The sequence below is a fragment of the Acinonyx jubatus genome, chromosome A1 (genome assembly GCF_027475565.1).
Source record: "Acinonyx jubatus isolate Ajub_Pintada_27869175 chromosome A1, VMU_Ajub_asm_v1.0, whole genome shotgun sequence".
NCBI lineage: Eukaryota > Metazoa > Chordata > Mammalia > Carnivora > Felidae > Acinonyx > Acinonyx jubatus.
Window position 1 is genome coordinate 195,713,615 of NC_069380.1, and position 14,159 is coordinate 195,727,773.

General features: G+C 41.2%; 1 protein-coding gene across 6 annotated transcripts in view; it reads left to right on the forward strand.

The window, feature by feature from the left end:
- LOC106987808 (chondroitin sulfate proteoglycan 4-like) overlaps positions 1-9,725 on the forward strand; it is a 74,498-nt gene extending 64,773 nt beyond the window's left edge. For 3 of the 6 annotated variants that reach the window (XM_027076592.2, XM_053200678.1, XM_053200674.1), the window contains one exon: positions 439-5,854. In XM_027076592.2, coding sequence (XP_026932393.2) covers positions 439-2,486 — 2,048 coding nt within the window. In that variant the 3' untranslated portion in view covers positions 2,487-5,854. Of the gene's footprint in view, positions 1-438; positions 5,855-6,605 lie in introns of those variants that run through there. The other 3 variants (XR_008289353.1, XR_008289352.1, XR_008289354.1) reach the window with 3 other exon arrangements.
- Positions 9,726-14,159: the final 4,434 nt, after the last annotated feature.

Genomic DNA, 14,159 nt, shown 5'->3' on the forward strand with positions numbered 1-14,159 from the left:
GATTTCAGAACTCTCTTGCTTGTAATGTTGACTTAATAGTTTGGGTGTGTGTACTTAAAATTTAATTTATATGCCTTGGGTAACAAGGTCCCTGTGCAACCAAGGCATTTTGAATAATCCACTGGAATAAGGAAATCTGAGAGTGAAAGTGCTTTGCAGCTGTCATCTTAAAGTTCTATACTATTTTTTTAAGTTTTAGTTATTTATTAGAGAGAGACAGAGTGAGCAGGGAAGGGGAAGACAGAGAGGGAGAGAGAATCCCAAGCTGGCTCTGTGCTGCCAGCACAGAGCCCAGTGTGGAGCTCGAACCCACAAAACCATGAGATCATGACCTGAGCTGAAACCAAGAGTCCGATGCTTAACCGATTGAACCATCCAGGTGCCCCTGTCATCTGAAAGTTCTAATGAAATGCCACTTTGTTCTTTATATTTTCACAGGAGCTGCCGTCAAGGAGGGAGACAAAGTTCTCATTGGCCAATCTAATTTAGATGCTTCCAACCTCTTACTGAAATTACCCAAATCACAGCGATCTTCCTATGAGATCTGGTTCCAGGTTATATCTCTTCCTCACCATGGAACCCTTATGGTTGGAGAGAGGAATATTACCAAAGGAAAACCCAATTTCTCCCAGTATATAGTTAATAAATTTGGAATCATATACCTTCACGATGACTCTGAATCACTGGCTGATAATTTTACCTTTGCCGTTTGGCCAAATCAAAAGAGCAAGTCTGCCACCAAGCCAAAGGCTGACTTCCTTGAAGAGATGTTTAACATCACCATCTCTCCTGTTAATGACCAGGCACCAGCATTAAAGACAAAGGGGCTTCGGTTGAAAGTTCTACAGGGCAACAGGTTAGTTGTGGGACCTGAAAATCTGAGAGTGGAAGATCTAGACAGTCCTCCAGAGGAGATCAGATATATGATCATCCGTAATCCTAATAATGGATTTTTGGCACTGGCTCACCATCCAGACATACCTGTTCACCATTTCACACAGGCCGACATTGACAACTCTAGGGTTTTATTCATTCAAGATGGAAGCCCATCCTCAGGCGTGTTTTACTTTAGTGTGACCGATGGTCAACACCGCCCACTCTATAAGCTCTTCCACCTGGATGTCATCCCCATCTCCATCACCCTTGTGAACCTCACTGACCTACTTCTCCCACAAGGCCAGACAATAGTTCCTATCACCAATACTCATCTGTCAGCAATGACCAATGGGAGAAGCCCCCAAATCACTTACAAGATGACATGGCCGCTCCAACATGGGCATCTGCTCATTGAAAACCAGGTGGTCATCAGCTTTGGGCAGGAGGATCTACATTCAGGAAGACTCTCTTACCATATGACAAATCTCACTGCCTCTGGGGACCAGCTACATTTCTCACTGTTTACACCAGAAAGCAACCTTACAGGACAAACACTGAGCATCAGAGTGCAGCCTCTACTATGGGTTATGTCAAACTTGACCATTGCCAACAGAGTGGTTTATCAGCTGAGAAGAAAGGACCTTGATGCTACTGAGCTTGCTAATAAGACTAAGAGTGATCCCCAATTTGAAGTGACAGAACCCCCTGTCCATGGAAGACTTGTACGAAGAGTGGGCCGAGGTGCTGAAATGGAAAACGCTACTGTATTCACTCAGAGGGACATTGACCAAGGATTGTTAATGCTGAATCCACATGCCAACTTAACAGGCATCAATATGGTGAATGACTCCTTCACTTTCCTGCTCAGGGCAGACCGTGTACAGCCAGCAATAGGTTATCTCCCCTTCACCATAGTGCCACCTGACCCCTTACTCTTGCAAACATTTATCCCTGATGTTTCTTTACTAGTCACTTCCAATAACCCTGTGACTTCAGATTTCTCTCAGGAAAAGCTTGTGGTTTCCTCAGGACCCACAGTACAGGCAGAAACTTTAGGGAAGCTGACTCAGGCCAGGCAGCAGCAAGCAGATCCCTGGGGACGACACCATGGTCAAGAGCCTACAATGGACAGCAGAGCCTCTCTAACTAGGATCATTTGGCCACCAAACACCACCGACGCCAGTCCTCAGGCACCCACCCAACCCAGGGAGAGCAATTATCCTGTGATAGTCATTGTACCCTCGGCTGTGGTGGTCTTCCTGCTGATAGTAACTGCTGTGACCTTGTGTATCCGGATGCTGGGCCGGAGGGCAGAAAAGGCAAAACCTCTCATCAAGCCCCTGACCAATCTGGAAACTACAACCCCAAGTCCTAGGCCAGAAAGGAGCATAGCTGTTCCCACTGTCACAGTGACACCCCTTCTAAAAAGCTCCAGCAGTCCTCCAGTCAGTCTTTGCAGGGACCCACTAAGTGGGCAAATGGCTTCTCCAGATACTGAGCCAGTGGAGAAATGTGCTCCTTGGGAGACATGGATGAATCTGGATCCTGACATGGTCAAGCTCTGCCGACAAACCAACCCAACACTGAAGCACAACCAGTATTGGGTGTAGACTGAGGGCTCTTGTTCCTGAGTGACCGCCTGCTGTACTGGGATAGGTACTGGGATCCAAAGGCAAAGGAATGCTGGGTGAATCAACTGAGAAAAGCTTGGCCGTGACAGTCACTCAGTGCTCAGTTATCGTCCCGTGGTTAGATGTTGGCAAGTGTTTATTGTAATGCGTACAACACTCTTCTGATGGGCTCTCCACAATGAGCTTTGTATGCTGTCTTCTGGACCTGACTCTGAGTATAAGGTTGTGTCAGTATTTAAGCCCTTTACCAAAGTGCTACCAAACATGCTGGCCTAACTGGGAACAGCAGTATTAACTTGGGTGCTAGAGTTAATGGAGGAAGCCTTTGCATATTTTTCACTAAGGATTCACTCTCTCTGAGTGAGTCAGCAAGGAAATGCAGGAACTGTTTCAGCAAGTAGAAAAGGTAATTTAGCAAATCAGCAAGTTTGTTTCTAGTGTATTTCTATAATGTATTTTCCTCCTTGGAGCCTGTAGGTTTGACTTCTTGTGCAGGAAATCCCTTGGTGCTCTGGATAGTAGGACAGCTTGACTCCCTTTGAAGTATTCACTGAGCATATTGTGTTTCATCAAGAAGATTTATCTATTCTGACTTGTAAAACCAAGTCTGTAGTACAAATGTGATTTGAAGCCCTAAAGAATAGAAAAGGCTGTTAAACGCATTTGTGATGACTTGATTTGGCTTAACATCATGATGAATTGAAATAATGGCAAATTTGTACCTGACTTGTCTGGTTGAGCCTACCATTGGCTCAACTGATTCAAACCTGTTTCGATAACTATAAAATGAAGATATCAGTACTTGTATTAGTTACGAATGCTTTAGGTTGCAAATCACAGGACATTAGCTATGAGTCATTTAGATTGGAGATTGGCAAACTTTATTCGTGCAGTACCACATGGTAAAGAGCTTAGACTTTGTGGGCCATGTATGGCTGTTTATTTTTAACAACCTTCATTTTCTTAACAAAGTTTTAAAAAGGTAGAAACAATTCTTAGTTCTTGCCTTTGACCCACAAATCAGTTTGCCAACTATTGATTTGGCTAAGCAATAAAAGTCTTGCAACTACCAAGTAGCCTGAGGTGGACATTCCGAGGCCGGTTCAACAGTCCAAAGATGTCATCAAGTACTGAAACTCTTTTGTTCTTTCTTCTCTACCTTCCTCAAGCTGTTGGAATTCTGTTTTTCATTTTTGTTTTTGTTTTTTGGCTTAGTTCCTTGTGATTGTGAGGTACCTGCTAATGCTCTAAGCAGTACAGTCACATTCAAAGGCAGACATTCTAGTGGGAAAAAAACAGATATGGCAAAAAGACTTTTTCTTAGGATCTTATTTATTATTATTATTATTATTATTATTATTATTTTAATCCTGTAAGGGTAGGCCTTCCCAAACATCTTCCCCCTTTTATGTCTCAGTCTAGAACTGAGCAATGGGATTCCCATCTCTGGAACAACCATTTGGCCAAGAAATGGAATTCTTCTGACTGACGATCTTTCCTGGGGCTGGGAGAGGATTCTGCCATGTCAGAGATCAGTGGATGACCCCACCCTGTAATTAGGGGAGGCTGGAGGATGGCAATTAGTTAAACAGTGAATAAGATCTATTAAAGTACTCTTCAAATATGAAATACTTGGGAAATAAGCATTTTGATCTTTCAAATGGATATCTACTTTAGTATCTCCTTTTCATATTTTAATGATTTTCTTAAAGCCAGCAACTAGTGAGTCTAGAGTGGAAGGAACAACTTCTTCTGGCAGGGGCATTTGGCAGTGTCTGGAGACATTTTTGGTTTTCACAACAGGTGCTGTTGGCATCCATTGAGTGCAAACCAAAGATGCTGCCAGATATCCAACACCGCATAGGACAGCCCCCCAAAAGAATTACCTGATCCAAAATTTCAACAATGCCAACGTTGAGAAACCCTAGTTAAAACCACAATGAAGAGTTTTCTTGTCTACCCAATGAAGGATTAATAAACCCATTACCAAATGTAAGCAGCAACTATATTCTAAAAACAGAACAAAAGGGTGAAAATTCTATTGTACAGTTGAAACTCTGCTTGGCAAATTTTTTTTAAAGAAGATGTATTTAAAAACAAAGCTTGAGGGCAGATTCATTCCTTCATATTCCTTGATAAAAGAAAAAGATTTTACCTTGTGTTAACAGGTGGAACACATCGGGAGGGAAAAAAAAATCGATATTTACAAAGGTAAAGATGAGGTCAAAGTGTTCCCCAAAGTCTAATGGCCTCAGATGTGTTCCATGTGGACAAGAATTTTTTCTCATCCTTTCCCTTTTCTGCTTCTCTGGGTTGCTTTTCTGTCCCAACCCAATTTTAACGGCTCTCTGTGGAAACAGACTTCATAATCTACAGACCAAATGGAAGGACAGCATATTTGGACTTAGAGATAACTAATCATGTCTTAGATCTCTGGTTCCAACGCTGGTGCTAAAGAAATCTTACCTACTCTTCTTCCTAAAGTGATTCCCTCCTGTCTTTCTGTATTATTGAATTATATGTAGCCCCTTTCAAGTGTTTTTGGACTTGATCCCCTTAGAAAGGAGGACTGAGAGTCTTAACCCAAGGTTGGTTTGATCACTATGCAACTCAGAATTATTCTTTTTTTTTCTTTTTCCTTTTTTTCAATTTAAATCCAAGTTAGCTAACATATAATATAATAATTTTTTCAGTAATAGAATTTAGTGACTCATCACTTACATATAACACCCAGTGCTCATCCCAACAAGTGTCCTCCTTAATGTCCCTTGCCCATTTAGCTTGTTCTAAGGAGCCAGGTGCTCAGAAGGAACAGAATGGCAGTATGTGCTTGAGCTTGTACACAGAAAGGGAAGGCTGAGGAACATCTTTGCATCCAGTTAAGTGGGTTTTCTTTTCTCTTCGCTGGGCAAGGAGACTGCCCGTTCTTTGTGGAAAAGCCAGATGTAGTTGGCTCCATGACCATGTTGGCCTCTTCCTTGCTTCAGCCATGAGATCTGTGAAGCTTATCAGCCTGACCAAACAAAAAAGTATGATTTCCCCTCCCCTTTCCTGTTAACTCTGTAACTTCATAAAAATAAAATTAGTGTCCGTATTGGAATTAAATAGACACAGATGCTTTGAAATGAGAATTCACAGTGTCTGTGAGTGTGCCTGCCAAAGCAAGACCATCAGTGTGAGGTACAGATGTCAAGACTCAGTAATTAATAGAGTAATTAATATAGAGCTTGGAAAGTTTTCCAGAGCATCTAGAATAGTCTTCTGATTTGCAGATGGATTCAATTTTTAAAAATGCCTACCATTTGGTGCTGGCTCAAATAAAAAATGAAATAAAAAGTTTTGGCAAATTCTTGTTTAGTGTTGAAAATTAGTTTTGGAAATTGAAAATCAGTTTGAAATGGTTTCTCCCATACAAAGAGCTACAACTGCACATCATAATGAATTCGCCACCTCTTAACAAATGACTGGGGAATGAATAAGGGGACACCAAAAGTTAATGTCAGAAGAATTGCTGATTCTTGCTTAACAGGAGGTATTTTTTTGGGTGGGCTGGGAGTGGAGGGTCTAACATTGTTCCATATCTGGAGGCTTTGGCAAATTCTAATCTTTCAGGGATCCTGCTCAAACACCTGGGTGCACTTCCTTAGAGTCCTGCATTAGGTAGATTGAGACAGGTGCTGTTCTTACCGTCTGGTTTTTCGGATTTCTGGGGCTGTTAGACACGGAGGGTGAATAATAGGTATGTATCAGATGACACTCCCTGAAATTGACAATGGGACTGTACTACACACCTACATCTTTCAGAAGCATTGTAATTAATGAGTTTGAGGTTGGCCATGTGTAGGGAGACATATACAGTTGAAAGTGGGCATGGAACCCACTGTTGGGCATGCCCAGTGATGGAGCCCTTGGCTAAGGTGCTCAAGAACACCACTGTCTGTTTGGCAAACACTTAGAAAGGGCTGCCTTTTCATAATGATTGGCAAACATTTATAAGGCACCTACTGTCTGTGAGACACCAAATACTAGACACTTCCCCTAGATGCAGATGCGAGATGTTGTCCTGAAAGGATCTTTCTGGTTTGTTTCCTCTGATAGGTTCTTCCAGAATCACACAAGGAGTGACAGGAGAGAAGGTATGGAAAAAAGGACAAAGAGAAATAGAGGTTCAGAAAGGGCTTCGTCTTTTCACTTGAAAACTCAGTGGTGTGGTGAGAATGAGGGACCTCACTGGCCCACCCACCTCCACTTCCGCCCACCTGTCCCTCAAGGTGCCCCTCATGTTCCCATCGAGGCCTACAGAGTGAGACACTACAGAGTGGTTAGATCTAGACTCTGCCTCTGTTTTGGATCCTGGCTCTCTGCTTCCAAGCAGTGTGGCTTTGAGTAATGTATTCAATCTCATTGAATTTTGATTTTTTAGACAACAATTTCTTCCTCCAAACCTACCTCTTTGGGTTTTGTTAAGATTTAGTGATGTTAATATCATTATCATCATCATCATCATCATCACCACCTCCATACAGAATTTTCAGTGCATCAGGCACTATACTAACTGCTACAAAAACTTTTTCTTACCTGCACTTTTAATGCATTTTAAAAGAACTAATACATTAGGCCACTTCAGTAAACGAGAGGCTCATATTCTACCCAAAGCAGTACATGGAATTGAAGCAGTATGTGGTAATGGAATTTCAGGTGGGCGGTTTAAGGATAGGTGATGTGTTTTTCAGAAGGGGAGCTTCCCACATGCTCATGCCCCACTGGGCAGGCACTGCTTTCCCCTTTGTCCTTGGATGGAGCCTTGGCAAGAAAATGGATGAAAGAAAGAACACATCAGGAACATTTGTAAAATCAGGGATTTTAATGGTTCTCTATCTTGTAGGGGCTGCTGAACTGTTGATGAAATATTCTGCTTTGTTCCCTTCCTTTCCAAACTGGATCAAATCCCTACATCGGCCAGGGCTTTGATTTGAAACCTTTACCCCTTCTCCCACTTCCCATCCCATTATTCCCAAGCATTCACAGGCTACTACTTTTCTTTTCTCTTTTCAAAGCTTAATTATGTATTTTGAGGGGGAAGGCAGAGAGAGAGGGAGAGGGAGAAGCCCAAACAGCCTCTGCACTGCCAGCACAGAGCCCAACATGGGGCTTGATCTCACGCACTGTGAGATCATGAGCTAAGCCAAAATCAAGATTCCCACACTCAACCGACTGAGCCAATGAAGCACCCTAGTAATTTTCTTTTTAAGTCTAGGATTAGCAAAGGACTGCCACTTAAAAAAAATTAATACCATAACTTTACCAAAATAAAAAGTGCTGTTTACCATCACCATAATTTCCTTTCTTAAGGACAAACTTACAATAAAGAACTTTGGGGGGAAAAATAAGCAACTTTATGCAAAATTCTCTCCTTTGTCCAGATCTGACCACGGCCTGGAAAAACCTCAGCACACGCCAGCAGGGCCAAGAACTGTATGGAGGCCATGCTTATGGCTGCATGGCCAGACCTCAGGGAGAAGCAGGGAAGAGAAAAGTCAGCTCCTCAATGACGGTGTTCCTTAGGAAAATGTGGTCAGTCATCCTGTGTGTGTGTGTGTGTGTGTGTGTGTGTGTGTGTGTGCATTAGCAAGGTTTGGGGATGAGGACTAACTCGCTATTTAAGAGTCCAGACAAGACCAGCTCCACAGGCATATGCAACCAGTGCAGCCACACAGGCCTCAGAAGGACCTGGGCTAGGATTAATGCTCTGTGTAACCATCTTGAAATTCCAATAATTTTTGAACATAGCTCCCACATTTTCATGCTTCACTACGCCCTGCTAATTGTATAGCTGATTCTGAGACTGCATAGAATTTAGTTGATGACTGTTGCATCAGACACCTCTTAAGCATTGTTTAAAATTCTCTCAGCTTGGCTTTTTCCTCCAACTATGGCTCTGGCTACCAGTTCCAGGCATATTTATAGCCATAAATGAGGGTGTAGTGTGCCCTGGGTCCCGGTATCTCTGCAGCATGCCTGTGTGAACCTGTACTTGCACAACCCAGAAGTGAGAGAGTTAACTCCCCACAGAACAACCCTCACCCAGCAGCAAAGAGGAGCTAAGGAATAAATACCTGTTTATACTGGGTATGAACAGTTCTAAGATGCATTCTGTGAGGCTTCTCAGACTGTCATGAAGATTGAAGACATATATGGGTGTGTGGAACCTCTTCCTGCCCTGCTTGTTATCCCTGTCCCTCACTCCTGCTCCCACTCACAGATGAGCCTTTGCTGTTAAGGGAGCCCAGGCAAAGACAGTGGTCCCTATTTTCCTTGTATCATCAGCTGGGAGTATGAACCCTATGCCTAGGCATCCATTGCCTTATGGTTTTCATGGGACCCTTAGGAACAGTTACTCTGGGTTACTTGCCTTGAGGGCCTGTGCCCTGCCGGACCCCTTATCACATGTAGCCCAGGTCTGCTGGGACACTGCTGTCTGCCCACAGCTGGGAGCCAGGAGGCCTTGAACTAGCGGCAGACCCTAAGCCAAGGCTCTGTCTTGGAATCAGCCAAGAAGTCACGGCTTTACCAAATCACCATCTAGTTAAAAATCTCACTCTTCATTGCAGTTTCTCCACTGGTTGTGTTGGGTTTAATAAACAGTAGCTCATTAACCACAACTTTTAGCAAGACCAAGATTTACTGTATTTTGTAATAGTTTAGAAACGCTCTTCTGCATTTCATTTCAGCACCGCTCATGGTTTCTCAAAGTAAAGATTACCTCGCACTTGTTTTTAATAACAGCTTTATTTATTTATTTTTTTGAGAGACAGAGAGAGGGAGGGCACAGGTGAGTGAGGAGCAGAAAGAGTGAGGGAGAGAAAGAGAGAATCCCACAAGGGGAAGAGGGAGAGAGAGAGAGAGAGAGAGAGAGAGAGAGAGAGAGAAGTGGAGCTCAACCGAAGCAGGGCTTGTGTTCAACCAATGAGGAACTGGAACTCATGAACCGTGAGATCATGACCTGAGCTGAAGTTAGATGCTTAACTGACTCAACCACCCAGACACCCAATAACAGCTTTATTGAGATGTTATTTACACACCAAACAATCCACTCAAGGTATACAATTCCATAGTTTTTAGTGTTTTCACAAAGGTATGCAATCATGTACTTGGCCATTTGCATATCTTCGTTAGAGAAAGTTCTCTTTAGATCTTTTGTCCATTTTAAAAATTGGGTTATTTGTTTTTATTCTTCCACTGTGTTATTTACATATCATGGATAATAATCCTTATCAGATATGTGATACTCAAAAAGTGTCTCTCATTTTGTAGGTTGTCGTTTCAGTTTTTGGATGACGTGCTAGAAAATATAGGAGGTTTTATTTTTTTATTTTTTATTTTTTTTAATGTATGAAATTTATTGTCAAACTGGTTTCCATACAACATCCAGTGCTCATCCCAAAAGATGCCCTCTTCAATACCCGTCACCTACCCTTCCCTCCCTCAAGGAGGTTTTAATTGTGATGTCTAATTTATCTATTTTTTCCTCTTGTTGTTTGTATTTTTGGTCTTGTATCTAAGAAACCATCTCCTAATTTGAAGTCATAAAGATGGAGGCCTTTGCTTTCTTTTAAGACTTTTATAGTTTTAGGTCTCAAAATTATATCTTTGACTCATTTTGAGTTAATTTTAAGATACAGTGTCTATGGTATAAAGTAGGGGTCCAACTTCATCCTATTGCATGTGATAACGAGTTGTCCCAACACTGTTGAAAGGGCAGTTCTTTCCCCCATTTAATTGTCTTAACTCCCATGTCAAAAATGAGTTGACCATGAATGTGAGAGATTTCTGTATTCTCAATTCTATTCCATTGAATATATATATAAATATATATACACCTATATTCGTGCCACTTTGTTTTGATTACAGTAGCTTTGCAGTAAGTTTTGAAACTGGGAAGTGAGTTCTCCAACTTTGTCCTTCTTTTTCAAGATAGTTTTAGCTGTTTTGGGCTCCTTTAATTTCCATATGAACTATAGAATCAGCTTGTCAATTTCTGCACAGAAGGCAGTGAAGACTTTGATAGAAATTGCATTGAATCCATAAATTTGGAGACTACTGTATCTTTTTTATTATTTATTTATTTTAATTCCAGCATAGTTAACATAGAGTTTTTTATTTGTTTCATGTGTACGATATAATGATTCAACAATTCTATATTACCCATGGCTCATCATAAGTGGGCTCTTAATGCCCTTCACCTATTTGACCTATCCCCTCACCCACCTCCCCTCTGGCAGCCACCAATTTGTTCTCTGTATTTAAGAATCTATTTTTTGTTTCTCTCTCTCTCTCTCTTTCTCTCTCTTTTGTTCATTTTTTTCATTTCCTAAATTCCAAGATGACTGAAATCATTATAGTATTTGTCTCTGACTGACTTATTTCACTTAGCATTATACCCTCTAGATCCGTCCATATTGTTGCAAATAGCGAGATTTCATTCTTTTTTATGGCTGAGTAATAGTGAGTTCTTCTGGTCCATGAATATGGAATGTCTTTCCATTTATTTAGGTCTTTCTAGATTTCTTTTTCCCTAACAGTGTCTTGTTGTTTTCAATGTACAAGTCTTGCACTTTTTCCATTAAATTTATTTCTAAATGTTTTATTTTTTGTGGTGCTACTGTAAATTGAATTCTTTTCTTAATTTAATTTTGTTTTTGTCATTGTTCGGGTACAGAAATACAACTGATCTTTGTTATTGATTTTGTAATCTACAAGTTTGTTAAAGTATTTTTATTTTAATTGTTCCTTAGTGGGTTCCTTAGGATTTTCTATATGCAAGATTATTTCACTTGCAAATACAAATAGTTTTAGTTCCTCTTTTCAAAATTAGGTGCTTTTTATTTAATTTTCTTTCCTAACTACCGTTGCTAGAATCTCCAGTAAAATGTTGAATAGGAGTGGTGAGAGTGGACCTCCTTGTTTTGTTGTTGATCTTAGGGAGAAAGTTTCAGTCTCTTCTCATTAGGTATATTGCTAATTGTAGATTCTTTTTGTAGATGCCTTGTATCAGGTTGAGGAAGTGCCCTTCCATTCTTAGTGTGTTGAGTATTTTTATCAGGAAGGGATGTTGAGTTTTGTCACACTTTTTCCCTGAACTATGGAGATGATCATGTGGTTTTTGTTCTTTATTCTATTGGCATGATATATTCCATTAATTGATTTTTAAGATATTTAACCAATCAATCCCACTTGATCATGGTGTATAATCTTTTATATATATTGCTGGATTTGGTTTGCTAGTGTTTTTTGAAGATATTTGCATTCTGTTAGCACTCTTGCTATAAGCTTCTCATTTCAGGAGCATGAGCTCCAACAGAAGAATGTATTTTGAATGGAAATCAAACAAGTTTTATCTGGGAAAGTTGGTTTTATTGTGGAATAGAAATAGAATGAATGTGGTCACTTGGAATGTTTGAATCTGTGAGGAAGAAGGAGAAATATTTCATCTTGGTTTAGTGTACAGATCACATTTGGAAAGGTAACTGGCATTTTAGTAGGCCTCTGGGACAGGAGAATCCACCAGAACTATACTGTTGAAGTTGACCATATATTGTTCCATGTTGGGTGGCTGTATCTGCGGCTGTCTCTATCCCAGTTCATCCCACCAGAGGTGCCCATGATAGGAGGTCAGCCCTTCCAGAGTCTGTCAGGTCAATGGGTGACTACATGAGTGTTTCTTGCAGGCCAGATGTGCATCCAGAGAACAAGCTGGCATGGGGTCATTTCAGGTCATATCCAGGAGGGTGATCTAGAGACCTAAGACTTAAATGGGGAGAAGATGGGGAACTCCTGGATTTCCAGGGAATGAGAAGGAAAGGAAGTTCCAGCCAGAGAATATTGGCATTTGCCTTGCCAAGGAATTACAGATAAGAGATCTCCAAAAATTTCTGAAGAACCATGTTAAATCTCATAAGAAAAGTCCTTTAAACTTGTACAAAAATAGAGATTACAAATTCTAACTATATAGCAGTACCAGGTAAGTAGAAACTTTTCTGTTCCCTTGACCTAGTACCCTTACTGTGCTTCAACCCTGGAGAAGTTGAAACATGACTAGTTAGAGGAAGAACAGATGTGAGGGAAGGGTGGCCTTTTCCTTCCCTGACTTCAGGCTCAAACCATAGAAGGGGAAGAAGGCTCGACTGAGAAGCAAATTTGAAATTTTGACCATTACATAAGGCTGATATTTTAATGCTAATCTGAAGTCATAATGTGTAACTTGAAGCTACTCTAGAAGTGTGTGTATTATTCAAGAAGGACCAGAAAATTCTTGAGAACCTCCCCTACCCCCGCCTGAAAACTTAGCAGATATGATCTCACAGAGGTGATTGAAAGGGCCAGTGGAAGACAAAAATAACGTTTTCTCATTACGCTTTACCTACTGCTTGTTCAACATAACTTTTGTGTGAGAACGGTGCATTTCTACTTATCAGAATCTCACCTCCACTACAGGGCTAAGTGCTGAATGCTGTCCGGTTTTATTCCAAATCGGGTTTCACTACAACACTGGCCTATCTACATTCTACTTCCTCCGGGGGTCCTTGTGTGACCACCCCAGTTAGACAATCTCAATCACCATGATGGGCATTTAGCCTTCTTTCTGGCTACTGAGCATACTTATGTTGGGAAATCTCCTATTTTATGAAGGAGAGCTCCTTTCCCAGAAATAGAAGCTGAAATGTCAGATACTCAAGTCCCAACTTCCCCGCAGCCATTGTGCAAACATAGCCCAGCAATGGGAGGAAGCAGGGGCTGTCCCAACTCCATTCTGGTGACAGATGGTGGTAGCAGAAGTGACATCCAATTTCTAGAAGCAGAAATGACAGATGAGGGCCTGGCTTCATGGTGCTGATGGTGAGGCCTATAGCGTCTGTGCCTAGCATGGGCTGTGTAGTCTTTCTTGGCCCAGTTCCTTGGGCCAAACACTGGGTTTGGCAACAGTTTCTGGCTCTGTAGCCACCACAATTGGTCCTCTGGTGCTCCTGGAGACTCCGTGAACTTCTCTGTAGTCTGGTTTTTTTCTCTGAAATAATTTTAGATTTACAAAAAAGTTACAGGGATAATGCATAGAGTCCTCACATACCCTCATCCAGCTTCTCCTAATGTTAACATCTTATCAAAACTGGGAAACTACCATTGGTATGACACCGTTGTCTAAGCTATACACTTTATTTGGATTTCACCAGCTTTTCCATTAATGTCTCTTTTCTTTTCCAGAATTCAAATCAGGATACCACTTGCCCTTTGGCTGTCACGTCTCTTGTCTCCTCTCATCTGCGATAGTGTCTTGATAGTCTTTCCTTGCTTTCTAAGAGTACCAGCCAGCTATTTTGTAGAATGTCTCTCAGGTTGGACTTATCTGATTTTTTTTTCATTTTTCTATAAGAGTTATGAATTTGAGGGGTGAGGAATACCACAGAAGTGAAGTGACTTTTCTCTTCAAGGGGTAAATATCAGGGAGTACATGACACCTACATGACAAATAACTGGTGATCAATGGTTAAACTTGATCAATGGTTATAGTGGCATCTGTCAGGTTTCTCCACTATGAAGTCACTATTTTCTCCCTTTTTGTCCTCTATTGGTTATAAGGGAGTCACCAAGTCCAAA